A 22,059-nucleotide genomic window follows, 5' to 3' on the forward strand; every position below is an offset into this window, starting at 1 on the left:
GTTAGAACGCCATATCCGCTTCTTCGGAGTACCGACTAATTTTCAAAGATTAAACATATGGGTTTGAATCAAGAACGTCATTTCATTGTCCAATCTCAAACTACAGGGTTGGGTTAATAATTATATTTTGTTACTAAAAAATGACCACTTTGCTTAAAGACAAATTAATGTATCAAATATTCATTAAGGCTCATCTTACATTGTCATCCTTTATTAATTACATTCATTAAAATCTCGAGAGTTCGTGCTAGCTTACTTCAGATTGAAGTAGTAAAACTTAAATCTCTTTTAAAAAAAAAAAAAAACAATTTACTTTTAGAAGTAAAGGAAGCAAAAAAAAATTGTGAATCACATATTGTAAATCTTTTACATATTCTGTTTGATATGAATAAGAGAACAAACTTGTTACCGAATCTTAAAATACATCTAAAAACTTCCAATCAAAACTCTCTTCCCTCTCAAGAAGAAGAAGAAAAAAGGGACGACATTTCTTCCTGACTTTTAATACTCACATGTCCAACAGAGGAAAAATAAGAACCCTAATCATGATGATAGTGGTGGTGATAGAATAACAACAGTTTAGATATTTATAAAGAGAGAGGAGGAAGAGAGAATCTAACTTGATTATTTATATGATCATCGATATAGAATGTAATATTTTCTGATTTAGAACACGATTGAAGATATGGATACAAGATCCTTGTTTAGGGCAGAACCGCCATCATCATCATCGATTTAGAATGTCCTTGAATATTTTCTGATTTCGAACATGATTGAAGATATGGATACTAGATCCTTGTTTAGGGCAGAACCGCCGTTAATCCTCTTAATGCAATCTGAAAGCCTGGTGTAATATAAGAGCAGCTGGGTGAGTGCAGCTCTTAAGATCTCCATACCACACAAGAAATTGCTGAATGATTTAATCACATCATTGTGCATCAGTTCTATCGCCGCTTTCCATCTACTCCCAAAGTCCTTCACTAATGGTTCAACCTCCGATATGCTGATCGGCTTTTCAGAACCACCAGGACTCATGTCCTCCGCTGATCATGAAAACAACAATATGAGTTCATTTTCAGAAGAGACGAACAAATGGTTGTTTCACAGTTTTATTATACTATTGTAACTTACAAGCTCTGGTTTTAACAAACTTGATAATGTGACTGAAGTGCTCCAAAAGTAACTCTTCCTGCAAAGCAAATAAAATGGTTAGTCTCTTTTCTTTGTATGCTAGCAAACAAAAGTAATCCATATCAGAAATAGTAGAGCTGGCCAGAATTTCTGGTGAATCAAAATAATTAAGTGATTTTAATTAACCATTAGTATACTATAAAATCAATCAGACTTATTTCGGTGAGTTGTGAATGACTTAACTCATTAGTATACTAAGAGAATTCATAAGACAACTTTAATCATGTAAACTAATCAACTTAAGAGTAAAATGGTCTTTACATACTTTCCTCACATTGTATCAAATCAACTTACATGCTAATTACTTTTTATATTTTCATTTGGCATATTCGGCACTAAGCACTTAAATTCAGATTTTTTTTTAATTAATAAGAACTTGCATAACACTCCACAGTTATGACCCTCCGCTTTCATTCAAAGCGCTTCTGGTGGGAATCGAACTATTTCCACCGGGCTACTCTGGTGGGGTTTAGGGTTATATTCAGCATTAGGAACTTAAATTCAGAATTCTAACACTTAATTTTCAGTTTAATCAAACGCACATTACCATATTACCCATATAATATACTTACTACTAAAATTTCCAACAACAACTATTTACAATATCATACAGCCCATCAGAGTAAACTATCGAAAGCTGAGTTTTACCAAATTAAAAGAATAACCAAAATGGGATAGTCCTTATATTTTGTTGTGCATAGATATCAGGTTCACTTGTTGAGAAAGATCTCATACAGAAGCTGTTATCAATTTCATTGATTCAAGTATAGGACATACCACAAAAATTGCAGTATTGCTTTTAAGCAGTTCCTCAAAATGAAGTTGTATCTTCCCGCCTTCAGGTCCAGCCTCCTGAAGAAGAAGAATATTTAAACTATAATAACCATTGGACTCTATCAGCTATTAGAATATTAAATCAAACTTCTGGACAATAAAGGGATTTCACATCCGCCTTAATCTACCGCTGAGGAATTGAAGAATCCAATTTTTACGTACCTTCAAGACAGATATAGTCATGTCATAATTGTTTATTAGAAATACAGTCTGCTGCTTCGGCTTTGGAAATAGTCTTGCAAGCTTCACAAGCAAGTCATCTATGGCCATTCTCAATCTCTCTAAGTTCAGCTCAAGCTGGAATTGTCAGAAGCCAGCCATGTTAGTTCTGTTTTAGAAGTTGGGTAGATTGATATTTGGCACAAGAATGGGATTTTATGAATTCAATCTTCTAGATAGATTTTTTTTTACTAACCTGACCATCCCCATATTCAACATTGAGATGAATAAGAGATGCAGTAAATTCAGCATAGCGTCTCATGACATAGTGAGTGTGAACGTCATCTTCCCACAATGTCTTGACATTTGCATTACGCAGGCTGCTGAGGTGCATGTCAAATACCACTTTGAAACGTGGCCATAGGGCTATATTTACCTGTATTATTATATTCATTCATTTTACAGAAGTTTATCAACTCTAGCCATTAAAATAAAATGTTCTTCCCAAACACAGCCAATGGCGATGTTCATGTATTAAACGAGGTATTTTGCAACATTAGATGTAAATCATCCTTTGTTTATGGAAAATGCATAGTCCAAACAAGAGCGTCAACCTAAGCCTCTGTTTGATTAGGTGAATAAAAGAGATACCAAACAGTCCTTATTTGCATACCTTATCCAAATATGAGTCCAAGCATGGGAGACGCCTTCGAGACATAATGAGCTGACAAGAGAACATGCAAGAAACAGTACACGTCAAATATCTAAACTGAAAACAAGATGTAGAAGAGGTTGCATGTTTTATGAGACAACACAGTTCACAGACAAAGATGGCACTAAATCCACAATACTAATCTGAAGTTGAGGCAGTTACTATCGATTTTAACCATTATTAGTTTTTCCTGATCAACTTGCATAATTGTTTAACATTACCTGGTGCTGGTGTATGATACGAATCATAAGCATTAGGCCGATTGCATCAAAAGAAGTTGGAAGGATGGAATTGAAGTGTTCATCAATTACAGCGAAGGGCCCTGATACAACAACCCAGGTTAAAACATAAAATCAAGATCACACAACAAAAACAGAGAGAATTGTGATTGGATAACTATGATGATGTTAGCCTGAAATTGACGTTTGAGCCATCAACAAACAGAACAGCTTAAGCATTTCAGTGAGTTAGTAACATAACAATGTGTTATAGTCAAAACCAGTAACAACAATAAACCAAGAAGGAGATGAGATAATAGAGTGTTAGGAGATGAGACCATAGAAGAAGAAGGTGAAAATAAGATTGAAAATAGGTGGGAATATATAGTTGCCTTTGGGAATTTACACATTCATTATTATAATCTAACACTATTCACTACAATTATATACAAAATATATCAATATATCCTCTCCATTTTTCTACAGGAAAAAATCCAATCACCCCTAATTTATGTCATCTACTTCTAGAGTGCAATCAATGCTCTCTATCAGAGATCGCAGTAGTTGTGCTGGAGATGTGTTAGTTTGTTACCAATTAAAGTTTGATCCATTCTGTAATAGCTTAAGCTTTTGAGTGAGATTGTTAAGTATATGAGTGAAGGTACAACTTTATGGTAAAAAAAGGCCAAACAAAAGGTAAAGTTTGCATACATATTTATACCTGCAAATATTTCAGAAAATATAGCCTCTTCACCAAAAAAATCATCACAAAAGAGGTACCTGTTTCAAGAAGAAATACAGTCAAAGTTTAACTATAAGGTATACATGTTGAATGAAAAATAAGAAGCTGGAGATTATAGTTTTATTTACTCAGAACCGGCAGTGTCCATAAGCAACTTTTGCAAGCTCCTAAATAGAAATTCATAAGGATATTTACGAGCACTGGCTTCAGCTATGTGAGGAATTATTGCTGGTTCATCAATTTCCTGTGATGGTAAAGGTTATTCCATCAACGCCAAATTAAAAAGAGCGGGAAAATATAAAGTATGCAACAGTACTACTGCAACCTATGGAAGGAGAATACCAATAAAGGTTTGTTTAGTCTTATTCCAAAAGATCCTACTAAATCACATTAATTAAGCTGAGTCCCTTTAAATTTTCTTTTAAACGTCATGTCCAGAATGTTATCCTCGAACATGTTTATGCTTCATTTGCTTTGCTCTTTTTCTTTGGATATTTTCTTTTTAACTTTCATCACACAATAAAATTAACATTATGCCTGACTATCCCTTCTTATCAGGCATTAATAATCATAAATAACATAAAGAGAACACTAGGGTAGGCTGAATCACAACAAAAGGAAACAATTCTAATTTACATGCAAAGAAATTGTGCCACCAAAAATATGCTATATCCAGTAAGCAAGCAGTAAAATCATGTCAGTTACAGCAAACTATAATAATACCTTAAGAATGCTTATCCGCTCTCCTAGAGCAAAAACTGCAGACCGATTCTTCAGAGGTTCTCTTGCTCTAGAAAAAAGGCTAGTACTTTTAGTGTCTAGACCAATCAGGTCATTAGATGTTGCTATGTCCAACTGCAGTTTCTCCAGTGCTTGAATATAAGAACGGAAATGAGCACTAAGAACCTTCAAATTTGACCAGTTACCAGTTCAGTGCATGAAAATGATTAACAGCTATGAAAACATGTGAAAAGGAGCCTCAATATAAAAAAGAAAACGGTTCTAGTCAAGAGCTCCCAGACAATTGTTGGAATAGAAAGTTTACCTAGATGTGGCACACAAGATCATAAAATTGGCATGCAAATAACAAAATAAAAAATGATGCTTCTGTACTTGCAGATGCTTTGATTCCACAGGACCTTTAGTTAAGATAGACATGAAGGTTATTGAAAACCTTTAACTACGTTTCTAGAATTAATTTACATCAATTTATGTTTCTTGAACTAAACTACTGACTCCAATTAAAATTTCAGAACAATGATCTATATGTTCATACTGTAAAACACAAGAAATTGATTTAAGGTCATTTAAAGGAGAATTCAGACTTGCTCTTCAGCCCATTAAAGACTAACCAAGTTTGAAGAGTCCAGACATGTTTATAGATAGGATTTTACCTTGTTCATTGTGTCAACATATGCTGCACGAACCTCCATGTACACATCTTTGCCATGCTCCTTTAGAAAAGAGATAATATACCTACATTTTTATAGTTTAAAATGTTCAACAATGCATGCATACTCTTATAACCAAACATTAAGAAGATAACATAACAGTGTTACATTCTGCAACCAGCCCTCAACTTTAATAAGTTAGTACTGGATTATGTGCTAACTACAAATATCACAAAAGTAAAGTTGGCAATATTTTTCCAGAAAGGAAATTGCAGGAAGCTCCGTCATGTCAGGAACATGATTTGATTGCAGAGACCAGGAAAAAAACACAACACTAAGTTCATGTACAGTGGTGCCATCTTTATGAACGAGTGAAACCAAAAATAAACATGATTGTGCATGACAGATAGTGCGCAGATAGTCTGGAAAAAGAGAGGATTTCCATCTCTAATAAACAAATATGAATTATTGCATTCACCAAGAATATCAAGTAATCATTCCAAATTATGGAAATTAGGTGCATACAATTCTCATTGGTGGAAGAGATTAAAAAATGCCCAATGCTGAATTCTGATGTAGTAGTACATTTTTTTATAATTTATATTGCATTCATAGGCGCTAAGGTAATAGAGGAAGCAAATCTCTAAATTAACCAAGAATATCAACTACCTCCAATTCTAGAAATTCGGCGCGTCAAGAAATCACCATGTGCTAAATAACTAGTTTATTGTTATGGACAATAGAACCAGTAAACATAAGAGGAAATATAGTTCAAATGACCATCAACTTGTATAAGAAGACTCAAATCACCCAGTCAATACTAATTGGCTTGATTACCCCTTTAAATTTGTTCTATTGGCTGAATCATACAGTGAACCTTAAATTAGCTCCATTCACCCATTAGACATGTGTAGTTGACTAAAATTACCATTTCAACTAAATCATTTTTACGTGATTAGATTTTCTTAAACTCTGTTAACAATGGTTCATTTAAGTAAATCAAGAAGAAGATGAACAATACAACACAGGACTTAGATGGAGGGGAACAATGGAAACAAGGTGATGGAACATTACAAAATTGAAGGAAAAATAAAAAGACATAAAAATAATGTTGACAGAATTAGTGTTCAAAAGGTGGATTGAACAAATCAAGAATTTAGTGAATTGAGACTTTCACACAAGTTTGATCAGCTATTTGACATGCAGACATTTTAGACTCATGTCCAATCATCTGTGATGCAAATGCAACTTTAAGTTCACCAACTATAATTATATACTCGAAAGCTGAAAAATATTTGTCATCAATACAAAATATCAGAGAAGTATTTCTACAAAGCTAGCGTGGAAAAAGCTATTGTCGCCTTCACAATGTTCACATAGGGCATATCAGACTGATGACACTTATAAAGCACCAGAAAAATGAAACCCTAGTTCAGCTAAACAAAAAAATAAAGGAATAATTCTGAAAGTGTAATATTGTTGAGACCACAGTAGTAAGATACCAACAACTCACTTGTATTTTAGGAGAACGCTCTGTTGAAGGATCTGGATATTTGTTTTGGGTTTTCTCAATGCATAAAGCTTCTGAATAATGAAGTCAAACACCTAGAGGGAAAAAGACAGGCCATAAAATGAGTCCAAGAGAAGAAACCAAACCAACCATTAGCACTATCAATGTAATATTCTTCTCCATTAAATATTTCATAGAACAAATATATCTATCAATATCAAGACTAGAACTAACTATTAAGGAACATATTTCAAAATATCAACAGCAGATATCCTTAATATATGCCCAGAAGAGTATGGATAAAGAAGAAATTCTCAGAAAATTCAAAACTTAGCTAATTAACTCTGTTTTCATGGTTTTCTTCTTTCTATTTTTCTCCTTTGATTATGTACCCTTTCTCTTTCAGCTCGTTTTGTACTAATTGAATGCTCCTCCTCGCGTTCACAAAAATTTCCCTCTAATGAAAAGTTTACCCTTTCTCTAAAAAAAAAATCAAAACTTAGCTGCACTCCCAAAAGACATCTAGGCATCATGGCCACATGGCCACATCTCACCACCACCTCTACGGAAAACTACTATATAAAAGCATAGAGGTGGCAAAATCCGTCTTTCAGAGTCAAGTATCATGGAGAGGGGCACCACATGATACAAAATAATAAATGCTTCTCTTTCACTGAAAGCCAATCTTCATATGACAAAAGAAGTAACTAGAATTTTCCCCCAAAAAAAAATAAAATAAAGTAACTCCACTATTTTGTCTTTATTAAAATGAAGCTCAACAAGAAGGATAAAGCATTAGAGCTGAGCTACCTATAGGTATGTCCCGTTTAGAAATACATATTGTGCATAATAATAGGCATTGGAACCATTTGTGTTACATCACAAATTATCACTAACATCATGTATAGTAGTCGATTCTTAGATTTAAGTAAACATACACATGGCTAAGATTAATCGCAATGCAGTACAAAGTATGCTCTTTATATGACATTCAAAATGTGCTTTGGCCTCACCAAAAATCTTGAACTCGAACACCGATTGCATTTATGTTGAGAGAAATTAAACATCTTTATGAATTACAATGAACCATGCAAGTTGAAGAAAAGAATGTCTACTCAAGGAAATTAACACTGCGTGCAAAACCTCTTATCACACCAATTCACATTTTGAAAGGATAACAACCTAAAGAAATCTTCTAAACCTATCTCCCGTATAAAGTCATCCTATCACAACCCTCCCACAAGAACAAGAGGCTAAAATGTTCATACATCCACATTATGACTAATACCACACTGAGTTACATTTCACAGGCAAGAAAAATGGACAACTAAAGCAATTTGATATCCAGATTTCCAAGGGAAAGTAAAAGTAATATGCATAAGAGATGGGAGTAAATGTGCATTCAAGTGGCAAATATGTAGATTATTCTGCAAGCATGCTTTCCAGGGACTCCCCAAGGTTCCCTTTAATGCTTCTTGGAAATATGTATCTCTTGATTTAGTTGTTTTTCATTGTATATATATATATTGATCTTGTCTTGTACATTTGATTATTCAGAAATATACAAGCCATTACATGGCATCTTCTTCTCTATAGTCTTTTGAAAGTTTTTTAACAAAAATACCTATATATTTGATGGGGAATTTGAATCCACCACAGTTTTCATTTTCAAAGACTTAACGGCCAGCTATACAACAACACTCTTTTGGAAGTTATTAACAATAGACAAATAATATGCAGATCATCTTCCTCTTCCATAAGTCAAATATATGTGTCAATTGACCAAGAAGGATCTAACTAAAGAAACCATAGCATACTAAATGCAACAATAATATCTGAGTTTAACACATGATCTATGGGATATGATAGCTTGAGCAAAGAGGATGAAAACATAAAGTTTGGAATTATTTGAATGTATAATAATGTTCCTAATTTTTGATCTTTTTGGCATTCAAAATTCTTCTATTGTTTTTCTGTTTCTTGCTTTGTTTTTTCCCGCACCCTTTGTAACGTTTGAACGCATCTTACGTTCCGCTTAAAAAAAAATGATCTTTTAAAAATAATAATAATAGTTCCTAATGAAGCGGGAGAAAATTATCATCACATGTAAAATTAGAACGTATTAGCTCATTTGGGAAGTGTGTTTTCTAGATGAATTTTTTGTGACTCAACTCATTTGGTAATTGATTTTTGGAAACAGGTTTATTTATTTTTGTTTGCTTAATAAACATAGTTGTATGAGATCATGATTTCAATAGGGAAAATTTCTAGTTTAACAAATACCCATACCAAAATGGCTAATTTTGTCACTCTTGAAACCTCATAATGAACCACCGGACATTATCACCAGTAAAATTTCTAGATCATGGGCACTTGGTAGGCTTGATCCCAAATGAAGTTTCAGTTGGAAAATTTTCCAGTTCAAAAAATAACCTATATCAAACGGCTAAGTTCGTCACTCCTGGAACTTCGAAAATGAATCTCCGAACATTAGCGAACATCATCACCAGTTACTAAAACGTTGAATATCCAAAGAATATAAATACTGTTGATCAAACAAAGAATTGTTTCAATATGGATATAACCTTTGAGACTGCTTTCTGACGAAGTCTTTCCAGCTCAGGTTGAACATCTTTCAAAGCATTTGATGTTTTAACCATCAAATCTGCTTCTATAAACTTCAATTTCTTACTCAAAATCTCAAGTGCCCGCATATATTCATCATTAACCTGGATGATTAAATTACAAGTTATAAGTGGGTAAGAGAAACAGAAAAAAAACATTCAAGTAACTGAAATCACCATGAATCTTTCCCAAAAGAAATCATCAGGAACCAAGTACTGTATATTTTAATCGTGTCATGGATAGAGCAACTTGTCTTGTAATTTAATTGTTTTCCATAACCACCTTTATCAAAAAAATAAAGGTCAAACTCTTTTAAAGAAACTATTTCAGTAATTGTACCTGATCGATACAATGTGATCCTATCAGACCCTTAATGATCTCAACTTGGGAAGGAAAGTCAAGGGTTTACATATTATTAAGAAAATATTTTATGTTTTCCTACACTTCAGTCCGTTTAAAGTTCCTCTATGGAACCTGATAACTAACTGGAAGTACTTAACCTTTTCCCTAAAGCTCCATGAAGCATGAAATGCTCCATATTGCCCTGTCAATTTCGAATATTATAAAATTACAACACTGAAACAGTGGGATTTGGAAGATTGATTAGGATATATTTTTTACTCACCAATTACAGCTAACTGTTTTGCCTGTTATTAGATTCTACATCAGGAAGCGCTTGGAACATCAAGAGGTTCAAAATACAAATTTTTTAATGCTATCAAGATAACTAAGTGAAGATGCAGTTATATCTGAGCATAAAATTTTCAAGGTAAAAAAATCCAGTAAACGGAATCTACCTCTCCTTCAACAATCATGTCTATCATCCTTGGTGGGATAATAATATCTTCCACAAATTTTGCTAATTTTGATTCCGCAACCTGTCACGTAACATTAGTAAACCATTAAAATACTAAAGGTTCTTGTCCAAGTTAGAGAAAGCAGAAAAGGTCAAGGATGGAGGAAATAAAAAGCGTAGCGCTCGCTATTGCCAATAGCGTAGCGAAGCGACGATGGAAGGCTATAAGGCGCAATGGACTCATGGTTGGTGAAAGCCATCGTTTTCATCGCTATGTGAGTTATACCGCTGATAGCGACGCTTTTTCTATTTATTGAAATTTCAATCTCTCTCCGTGTCTTTTCATCTTCTTTTCTTATTTAAATTTCTCTCTTTCCCTCTTCCTCTTACAATTTCCTCGTTCCATATTTCTTTTGTTATGCTTTTCATTTTTTTTTAAATTTATATTCTTCCCACGCTTTATTTTCAAATAGCCCTCGCTACGCTGTTTGCTTTACGCTATAGCCATGACACCTTTGACGCTACGGAACACTACTCGCTATTGACAACTATGAGTAGCACAAAGAAGTTTCTTACAGAAACAAACTCATGCCTTATCCTAAACATGGGAAGATAAGGTAATGACGAACCACCAAGTCATATGTTCTTGGAAACTAAATCTTTTAAAATCATAATGTTGCTAACTTACGTGTGGATAGTCGTCGTTTAAATGCATATACAAATCGCCAATTAGGAGCACTTAACTGTTGATCCTTGACATCCATCAATGAACAGAAACTAAATTATAAGAACATTTCACCAAAGAAGGACCAGAGTTTCTAGGCTTCAATGAACAACTTCATAAATGATTGTAGAAATATGTAGATATAAAAAGTCATTTGTTAAAGCACTGTCGCATATGGAGCACAGAATCATCCATAACCTTACTGCAGCTCATCCTAGATATAAGAAGTATCGTACCAAAAGGAGTGCTACTTTTTCCCCAGCATACAGTTTCAGAAGGACAGCTTATTGTTGGCTTTTAGGGTCATATTTTATTTGTATATTTGTGCTATTCATTGACCCAAATTCGTAACTGAGTGGGCTTTATTATCCCTAAGACAGCATCTAAGCTATTACTATTTCTTAAGAATACATTCTCCCTCTATAAGTTTGGTTGTAATGTTCTTACCTTGCGATTCTTCAACTTCAGTCCCATATCCATGGATTTTTCCTGAAGAATTTTTATGTCTGCGCTTATTGAGCCAATCTCACTCTAGCACAATTAAAACCATAAGTATAGTTATTATTTGACATTAATAATAATATGGCTTATGGAGAACACAAAGAAAACAATACAAAGCACAACAATAAGTAGAATTCTATGGCAGCTTGTGTAAGAAAACCAGTGGAAGTTTATAACCACAACTATCTTTTCAGGGTAAAAATTCTGTAGGCCTAGTTCTACGAGTTGCATGCTTGCATGATTGCATCCCAACAAGCATGTTACCTTCAGCAGATCCGACATATTCAGATTCTCATGAGAAATAGTGCCGTAGCTTGGCTTTGTTTTCCAGAGCCCTTTCATCGTATAATAATGTTAAACATTTGATTTGTGCAAGGCTATTACAAACTTTGATTTCCAATTTTTTTTTCATTATAACTATGTCACTTTCTTCTCCAATTTGTTTATTAAAATGATAAACTGGTTTTGCAATTCTTGACCCTCCCTTTCTACAATGCATCTGTGATGTTAGGTGAAAAGATACCTGAAATCCACTAAGTAGTGTCTCCATCTGTGACAGAATGATGTCACAATCTCGAATATGATCATGGAGTGATACAAGATTATCACTTTCTTTTATGTAGTCCTGTTTTTGGAACAAAAGGTCAGTGCATAAAACATATGTATTTGCAATCCTTCAAAAATGAAAACATGAAGGACTAATAATACAGCCAGCCAATAGGAACCAACATTGATCCCCATGCATTATATCAAGGGAACCAACATTTTTACATTACATTATTTCGTTGAGGCCATAACAACAAAAGAAGATGATGATAATAAAGTTGAAATATATCAAGCAAGTTGTTTGATAAAATTATAAATGGAGCACTAATTTTTAAGTATTGAATATGTTAAGTGAAAGAAAAGTGAGTGTTATAAAACTAAACAAAATAATATTTAAGTACTACGCAACATATTAATTTTCAGAATTAATGTTCGGGTTTACTTAAACTATTGCTACTTATTTTTATTTTAAAAAGGATCAACAAAAATATTGCTACTTATTTTCAACTCTACTTAATGAAACAAATGGTAAGAGTATGTTACCAAATCAAATTAAGAGAAACAAATTGAATATCTTCATCATAAGTGTTGAATGAAAGATTTCTAGCTTAGAATAGACACCGTTATAGCAAGTTAGCAACTACCAACCATGAGTATTAAACACATGCAAGCTTTTACAGACTCAATGCGAGGCCCGAAAAATGGTTTGTGAAATGAATACCTGAAGTTATAGAGTATTCAGTCAAGGGATAAAACAGAAGCAATACTAAACACATCCAAAAATAAAAAATCACAAGATATGTAATGAGGCCGCAAAATACTTTGATGATTAAAAAGTCAAACCATGGTGGTTTCAAGAGAAAAAAGTTAAACTGCAACTCAATGACCAACCTGAATCGAGTCTAGCTCAACTTGGCGCAAATTGTCTTCTACTCCCTTTGTGTACTCTCGCAATGTTGTACCCTTGGACAATATGTTCGCAACAACCTGCATAGAGAAGAAACCATATCCATATGCAAGTACATGAATGAGAAAATGAGTAGACAGCAATTCAAGGAAAGGACCAAAAGAGTAATACTAAGTAAATCATATTTATTTCAGATATATGCTGATATGCATGAGAAAGAAAAGTCCATATATGAGTAGAAGTGCAGATTATGTTGAACGATTATAAAGCTTAAGTTTTCAACCTTAACATGTGTCAAAACATTTATGAGTATAGTTTTGTTTGTGAAAAGTTAAGGCTTGTATAAATAGAGGGATCGTAAAGATAGTGATTTCATGATTACAAGCAAGAGACCAAAAGTAAAGGGAATGAAAGAAAAACAAAAAGAAAGGAGGAAAGCCTCTACAATATGCAAATAAGCTTAAGGATGGAAACTAGAATTTCAAAGAACAAAATCAAGAAAAGGGAATTATTTTCTTATGAATTGAAGCAAATCCCCTTTCAAAATGACTTGTCCCTATTTGATTAACCAAGTCATTTCTTGCATCCCCAACCAATTTTCAGTTAAACTCAATTTTCACCAAGTGGAAACCATCAAATCTACTTCTTGAGAAATAGTTAAACAAGGTCTCGTCTTGACACTCAAAAAGTTTCATCATCTCAACTCTTCCTCTCCAGGTGAACCCCGAGATTTAGAAAATTTTGAGAAAAAAATAATTAAGTCGTTTGAAACAAATCCCCTTACTTTTCAACCCCTCTTCCCATCTCTAAATCAAATAATGGCAAGACCTTTCATTGGTCGCTCCCAAACTTCACTTCGGTTTGATGCAAAAGTATGGCAATAAGAACTTAAAGCAAGAGACCAAACATGAGTATATTTTTCTTTTGAAACAACAATCATGAATACTTAATAGAAAACAAATTTTATCTATAAGAGAAGAATATTGTGCTATATGTATTCTACTTGTACAAGCAATTTTCCTTTCAGTTACACAATAGCCCTATTTGAAAGCAAATGCTACTACTCATTTTAATCTGCATGTATCTCTCATAAATATCAAGAATAAGTAGCAGACATAGCAGTCTAAGTCCAACATCTAATTCCAAAGTGATAGTATCATCTAAAGTGTACTCCAGTATATTTGTATTGTTTATGACTTAGTTGAAGCAGCTGAAGGATACAATATTAGTTAGTACTTACATCATCACTTTTACATTCTTCCAGTTCTTGCTCTAGACCTTCAAGGGATATATCCTCACTGAAGACAACAAATCAAATATTTCAAAAAATAGTCCAATGTCCAAACAGCAATAAGTACTACTTCCACAATAGATTCCTATGGTACGCATGTATCTGTTCAATGAATGTTACAAACTTGAGAAAACCAAAATCTTACACAATGAACCAAATAAAAATGAAAAGCCAAGGTAGGATGCACAAGATTATCATGCATAGAGAAAGATCATAGAGAGAGGAAGGTAAGATTACACAAATAGAATAGATGGACCTGCTATTAGTTTGTCCCAATGAAGTCAAGATCATTAAAACATAAACTTAGCCACTGATTAGTAGGTTTACCAAATTGACAAGTATATCTACTAATCATCTTTTATGTTAAGAAAGTAGGGATACAACTTGAGTTTCCAAAAATTTAGTTCTCAAAAAACTATATTTTTTACAATGACTAATAACATGGGCCCTACACTCATTTAGGACTATGGTCATTCCTTTACTGAGTTAAGAAGCATAAGTTGTTTGTCCTTTTAATAGCTTGATTTAGGGTTTTACATGTGTCTAAGATTTTGCAGACTGACACGACATAGAATTTCTCACAAGATCTTACTTCTGGAATTTTTTTCTCATTCAATTGACTGTCTTATAAATGATCTGGTTTCAAACTTGGTTTTACTGAAGCTGAGGATAATTGTCTAGTATTAAGGGTTAGTTCACTAATATAACACAGTACCACAAAACACTTTCTATATCTAGAAGATGCATACATTATTATCATAGGAATTTCGAGAATTGCGCATCAACTTTCTAGGGAAACCAGCGTAAGTTCCAAAAAATAAGTGGCGAAAATCAGGGAAGACAAAGAAAAAACAAGAACACTTTGTGTCATCATCATACATCAGTATGGTTGATGTTGCATCAAAATGTTGCTCCCAATCTCTGTTTTTATGGCAATTTTCACCCTAAAATCCCCAAAAGAAATTGCTATGCAGGTTCACTCATACAACGAGGTGATTCTAACAAATTTGTATTCAATTTGGATGTTTTTGTTGGGGAATTAACTATTTAGGAGGACACACTAAGATATGACGAGGACTCAAAGTGTTCTTGTTTAATCGTTGTCTTCCCCAACTTTTGCCACTTATTTCTTTGTCCAACTTGAGGGCGACCCATGGCAACCAGAAAGCTGACATGAGGGCGTACAGGGAACTCGCTCCATAGTATTATAAGATATATACTAGGTAGGAACTCATGCTTTGCACTGTTGTAAATAATAAACGAACTTTATGAAATTCAACCAAAAAACAGGCACTGTAAACAAATTGTGCACAAGTTGACAATTTTCAATACAAACAAAAGAGAGCAAAATCTACATAGACTATAACATTCAAACTAAGCTTTTTGCCTTTTACATCCAAACACAACCTCATTGACCGAAAAAACGTTTTTTTACTTGTCAACAACCAAACATATTATTTAACAAATTACAACGCCACGCAAATAGAAAAGAAAATTTATATTATACAATAAGTAATATGTTGCTTAGTTTAAGTAGAGTAAATAAGAAAAGTAAAAGAAATATGGAAGTTATGGAAGAAATGAAACTGAATAAATCACTTTCTTCGACAAATTTATTAGATGGACACTTAAAACAAAAATAAAAGAAAATAGATCTTTTCTTCTGCATGGTTAAAATGAGAGTAAAACAATGGGAAAATATTAATAATTTCATTTACAATAAATACATTGAATGATAAAGATGACTTTCATCATTTGCAAGAAAATTCACCATTAAAAACATTCCTTTCTAGCATTTCCTACATAAATAGTAGAAATTTGTGTACAAAATTTACATTTGCATTGGGTAAGCATTTGAAAGAACATTACTGGAAGAGCATAATGAACCTAAACCTCATTTTTTGTTTAATTAATAGGCATGACAATTCAACTTTGATAGCCACTCATTTAAAAATTATTTGTGATTATCCGCCTACCTTGCTATCCCCTAGTCGACCCAAATGCAACTATGACAACCAATCCTAAAAATCGATTATCCCCTTTGCTTTGCTCTCCCCCATACCAAAACCTTTCCATTCCAACCTTTAACCTATACCACCTTTGTGCTAGAGTAGTGAAGATTATCTGATCCTATCCTATGTGTGGACTAGACTTAAAATTTAACAAAATAATATAATTGATTGAAATGCTTACCATTAGAATTATAATCTAATAGAATCATTATTCATATGGACTTAGAGACTATACCAAGAGCATTTAAAGGAGGAACAATGTCCTATCATCCAAGAGCATAGGGTAACATGGAAAAGTTAAGTAAGAAAATAGTTATCGATAACAACCACAGAGCTAGAGTTGATGATACCAACAGCAGAAACATAAATTCTAAAGAGAATATCAGTGGTACCAACAACAGATAAGCACGCAACTACAGGCTCACAAACCAGTTCTTTCCAAATTCTCTACCACTATACATGAATCAATATTATTTCTGCATAGCTGATTAAACTTGTTATCTGAATTTCTTCATCTTAGGAATTGGAGAAGCATCCCGATTGAACCAGACTAAGGAAATCAGTTTCTACTTTTATGGCATCAAAAATGGATGATTTCAATATAGATCTAGTGTTATAGAGACTTACAGGTTCGATGATGATGCCCATTCCTGTGCAGAAAGATGTACAACCACTGATCAATTAAACTGATCTACAGATCTTGTGGAATATTTTGAAAGAGGCGTGAGAAAGATGGATAGAAAGCTTACCACGGGATCGAAAGAAGGAGTGGAATCGCCTTCGAAATCCATCATCAGCTCCAGCTCGAAATCGTCAACGGTTATGTCAGAGGATGGATTTTAACACAAAAGGCCACGGAGACCATCATCCAGCTAGCACCGCATCCCCCTCCCTCAACCGTAAGATCAATTGTCACTACCAAATTCAGAGAGACAAGTTTAGGGTTCGTGAAGTGTAATGCTGATTCGGTTCGAGAAAGAGAGTTCGACGTCCTCGAAAGGATACGCCGGAGGAAAAGGGAATTGGGATATAGAGAAAGAGAGATTCAGAGAGAAGAGGAAGAAGGGAAATTTGATGGAATAACCCTCATAAGAGGGGAATTTCCACTATTAACAGGTCATTAATAAATTTTTCATTTTTGACCTTTTGCCAAGGCAAAAGGTCAGTTTTACCCTTTATTAAAAAAAAAAAAAAAAAAAAAAAAAAAATCAGTAAAGTGAGTGCGCATTTCAGTTATGAAATGCCACTTTCTTCTCCATTTCCCTCCTCTCCACCAACCGTCCTTTCCCCGTCCTTCCATCATCAAGGTTCTTCATCATCAAGCTTCCTTCATCAAGGTTCTTCATCATCAAGCTTCCTTCATCATCAAGCTTCCTTCATCACCTACGGCTCCTTCCTTCATCATCGACGATCGTCTTCAACATTCAGGTTAGACGTCCGTCCTTTTAGGGTTTTGTTGTTTAGAGTCTAGGATGTAGGTTAGGTCATGGAATAATGGTTTTAGAGCTTGGCTGATATGTTTTACAGTGAAATATACATCCGAAGAAGGTGACGAAGGCGACAGTGCATCTGTCGCAGGCGGGAAATGCATCTGTCGCAGGCGGGAAATGCATCTGTCGCATGCGACAGTTCATCTGTCGCATGCGAAAGATGCATTTCCCGCCTGCGACAGATGCATTTCCCGCCTGCGACAGATGCACTGTCGTCTGCGACAGATGCACTGTCGCCTGCGACAGATGCATTTTCCTCCTTGCATTTTCCTCCTTTACCTGGTCACTGTCACTGACTTCTTTGAATTTTTTTCAATTGCAGATCACATGAATGTTGGTGTTTTTCTACTCTTTGATGGAGACTGGAAAACTGATGATTGTGGGGTTAGTTCTTTTGTCTCAAGTTCGTGTCGTGGTGTGAATGTACCCCGAAATGCTACATATGAAGAGTTAGCTTCAATTGTCTATAATTCTATTGGTGTGGACAAACTAAGATATGACTTAGTGTTCAAGGTAAAGTATAATATGCTAATGATCAATTCTCCTCCTGCAACAATCATTGGAGATAGCGATGTGGCGTTCTATTTACAAGAACTCTCGTCTTCACTGCCCAATCATCGCGCCCCGCTATGTGTCTCCTTAGTAGAGAAGTCAATACCTTCAACTCAACAAAGTGAAAGACCAGAAAATGACATATTTGAGCAGCAAGATGTATTCCCAAGTCAACAAGATGTATTCCCAAGACAACAAGATGTATCTGAGCAGCAGGATGTGTTTGAGCAGCAAGATGTATTCCCAAGTCAACAAGATGTATTCCTAAGGTAACAAGATGTATCTGAGCATGTGTTTGAGCAGCAGGATGTGTTTGAGCAGCGAGATATATTTGAGCAGCAAGATGTTTTTGAGCAGAGAGATGTATGTGAGGAGCAAAATGTTTTTGAGCCGGAAAATGTCTTCCCAAGTCAACCAAGCACTTCCCATGTTAGGAATACATTCAGCCATACTGAGGGAACCAAGCACTACTTCTCATATGAACCACTCGAGATCGAAACTCCTGCTCCATTAATTGAAAATTCATTGGAAGTGGGTACGTTCTTTGATAACAAAAAAGAAATACAATTGAGGTTGCATAGACATGCGATGTCTAATCACTTTGTCCTTAAAGTGGTGAAGTCAACAAAAAATCTTTGGTTTGTAAAATGCATGGCTGAGAACTGCAAGTGGAAATTGCGTGCTATGAAAGGAAAATTCTCGGAGATGTTTGAGATCAGAAAATTTGTAAAAGAACACACATGCTCAATTTTGACGAGACAAGACAATGTGAGGCAAGCACCATCATGGGTAATTGCGGAGTGTATCAAACGTAAATACATGGACCATCACCATGACCACATGCCTAAAAAAATAATGGAAGACATGCATACAAGTTATGGGTTAACTTTGACATATAATAAGGCTTGGAGGTCAAGGGAAAAGGCCTTAATGGCGGTGCGAGGAACTGTGGAGGATTCCTATGGTGAATTGCCATCCTACCTGTTCATGTTGCAGAAGAAGAACCCAGGTACCATAACTGACATCCAGACGGATGAGGAAGGACACTTCACGTATATGTTCATGTCTTTAGGGGTTTCAATTAGGGGTTTCATAGGATGTTGTCGTCCTGTATTGTGCATCGATGCCAGCTTCCTTAAGCATAAAGTTGGAGGTCAACTACTGGTTGCGATAGCATTGGATGCGAACGAGCAACTATATCCCGTTGCTTTTGGTGTCGTTGATTCAGAGAATAATAACTCTTGGACATATTTCATGCAACAACTAAGGTTGGTAATTGGATCAGTCCCGGATCTCGTCTTCATATCCGATAGACACCCAAGTATTGCCAACGCCTTGTCCGCGGTTTTTCCAGAAGCACATCACGGGGCATGCACATACCACATCAAAATGAATATAATGGCCAAATTTAAAACTGATAACTGTCATGTTGAGTTTGATTTGGCTTCTCGTGCATACACCGAGACCACGTTTCAGAAGCATTTTGACAAGATCAGAACTAAAGACCCTAGGATTGCTCAATATTTGGAACAAATTGGAGTGGAGAGATGGAGTCGTGCTTTTTTCCCCGGTTCGCGATACAATCAAATGACAAGTAATTACGCTGAGAGTTTTAATAGTCAGTGCAGAGAAGCTAGGAAATATCCCATAACAACATTAGCTGACTATTTAAGATTCACAATACAAGATTGGTTTTATCATAGAAGAGAAAAATCATCCAACCACAACGAACATTTATCTCCATATTATGAAAAGTTATTACGTGAGGAAGGTGAAAATGCTAGATTCTACAGTGTTTATCCACTTAATCGATTTCAGTTCCATGTGCATGACGGTGAATTTGATTTTCAAGTTGACTTCAAGGGTCGAACATGTACTTGTAGGGTATTTGATGTATCCGGTCTTCCTTGTACGCATGCCCTAGCTGCTGCCCGTTTCCGGAAATCGGTTCCATATGAGTTGTGCGCAAGGTTAGAGAATTTTTGTTCCATAAGTTATGTTCAATTTATGTTGTGTTGAATATATGTTATGTTGAATTTATGTTATCACTGTATAATTTTGCAGGTTTTACTCAACTGAATCGTGGTGCATGGCTTATGCGGAGACATGTTATCCAGTTTTTCAACATAATGAAGCTTGGGACATTCCCGAACATATCAAGAAACGAGTCTGCCTAAAACCCCCCGTGAAGATTAAGAAAGGACGACCAACAACAAAACGTAGATCATCACAAGGTGAGGTTCGTAAAGAACGGAGACGGTGCGGCTCATGTGGCGGTCTAGGTCATAACAGAGCAACATGCTCAGCAGTGATGCCTGCACCATCTACTGCAAGACCTTCACAATCAAGTGCCCAATCTACACAACCTTCACAATCAAGTGCCCAATCTTTGGCATGAAACTGTTTTAGAGTTTTGATCAAACCGTTTTTGTATGTACATCAAACTGTTTTTGGGTAGGGTTTTGATCATCTGTTTTTGGGGTAGGGTGTTGATCAAACTGTTTTTTGGGTAGGGTGTTGATCAAACTGTTTTTTGGGTAGGGTTTTGATCATCTGTTTTTGGGGTAGGGTGTTGATCAAACTGTTTTTTGGGTAGGGTTTTGATCATCTTCATATTTTATCTGTTTAAGTGTTGTCATCTATTGTGTTGTCAAAGAGAAATAGCAGGATTGATTTCAGGAATGCAGGAATGCATCTGTCGCAGGACAAATAGAAGTAGCAGGGATGCATTTATCGCATGCGACGGTGCATCTGTCGCAGGCGACGGTGCATCTGTCGCAGGCGACGGTGCATCTGTCGCAGGCGGGAAATGCATCTGGCGCATGCACCAGATGCATTTCCCGCCTGCGACAGATGCACCGTCGCCTGCGACAGATGCACCGTCGCATGCGACAGATGCATTTCATTTATGTTTTGTGCTTAATTATATATATATACTATATTATATTTGAATTCAAAATAGCAAACTACATTACATTCAAAAATAAATACATAAGGTTTACATTCAAAAATAAATACATAAGGTTTACATTCAAGTCAGAATAATTAAACTTGACTCTTCATAGCCCTTTCCATAAGACCAAAGTGATTAAACTTGTCCTTGGTCTTTAACAAGCAGGTGCAAGTAGATTTCCATGAAACACGTCCAGGAAAGTTCTCAATTACAGTTTTGTTTTTGCATTTGGTTGGTGCCATCTGCAAAAAATCAATAAGTCAGAATAATGAAAGTAAATACCACTAATTTAAAGGAAATATGACATTTTTCGCAGACGACAGTGCATCTGTCGCAGACGACAGTGCATCTGTCGCAGACGACAGTGCATCTGTCGCAGACGACAGTGCATCTGTCGCAGACGACAGATGCATCTGTCGCAGGCGAATAGTGTATTCTTCCTGCGACAGATGCACTGTCGTCTGCGACAGATGCACTGTCGTCTGCGAAAATGCATCGTCGCCATCGACAATAAACCCAAAACCCTGCAACAGCCATCGACAGAAGCATTTTAAACCCAAAACTAAACCTAAACAATAAAACGGAGAACTAGGATAGAAAGAAGATAAACTCACATTCGACGTATTTGTCGGGGGCTCTTGTTTGTCGTCGGAGCTCGTCGGGGAGGGTTCGAGGGAGAGGACGTCGTCGAAGTTGGAAACGAGAGAGAGGGAGTGAAAGGAGAACTGGGAAAGGAAGACGGGGGAGTGAAAGGAGAACTGGGTTCGAGGGAAAGGAAGACGGGGGAGAATGAAAATCAAATTTTTTTTTATTTTTTTTTTAATAAAGGGTAAAACTGACCTTTTGCCTTGGCAAAAGGTCAAAAATGAAAAATTTATTAATGACCTGTTAATAGTGGAAATTCC

General features: G+C 35.4%; 1 protein-coding gene across 1 annotated transcript; it reads right to left on the bottom strand.

The window, feature by feature from the left end:
* Positions 1-323: 323 nt before the first annotated feature.
* LOC124944600 (vacuolar protein sorting-associated protein 52 A-like) lies at positions 324-17,210 on the bottom strand. Its single transcript, XM_047484898.1, has 20 exons — positions 16,909-17,210; positions 16,787-16,809; positions 14,097-14,154; positions 12,841-12,936; positions 11,927-12,028; positions 11,350-11,433; positions 10,180-10,260; positions 9,343-9,486; positions 6,761-6,852; positions 5,251-5,332; positions 4,580-4,762; positions 3,985-4,100; positions 3,836-3,894; positions 3,118-3,218; positions 2,858-2,908; positions 2,441-2,620; positions 2,188-2,322; positions 1,969-2,043; positions 1,132-1,189; positions 324-1,043 (listed from the first exon to the last, which is right to left on the bottom strand). The coding sequence occupies exons 1-20, from the start codon at positions 16,951-16,953 to the stop codon at positions 736-738; spliced, it is 2,073 nt and encodes a 690-aa protein (XP_047340854.1). The 5' UTR covers positions 16,954-17,210; the 3' UTR covers positions 324-735.
* Positions 17,211-22,059: the final 4,849 nt, after the last annotated feature.

This window comes from Impatiens glandulifera, chromosome 7 (assembly GCF_907164915.1).
Source record: "Impatiens glandulifera chromosome 7, dImpGla2.1, whole genome shotgun sequence".
In the NCBI taxonomy this organism is placed as follows: domain Eukaryota; kingdom Viridiplantae; phylum Streptophyta; class Magnoliopsida; order Ericales; family Balsaminaceae; genus Impatiens; species Impatiens glandulifera.

What these genes read in the sequence shown, in the direction of transcription:
- LOC124944600 (XM_047484898.1), bottom strand. Translation starts at nt 16,953, where the DNA reads ATGATGGATTTCGAAGGCGATTCCACTCCTTCTTTCGATCCCGTG. An exon ending in TGAAGTTGAAGAATCGCAAG is followed by an intron (nt 10,261 to 11,349) that starts GTAAGAACATTA and finishes GTTACGTGACAG; the next exon opens with GTTGCGGAATCAAAATTAGC. An exon ending in GCAATACTGCAATTTTTGTG is followed by an intron (nt 1,190 to 1,968) that starts GTATGTCCTATA and finishes TTTGCTTTGCAG; the next exon opens with GAAGAGTTACTTTTGGAGCA.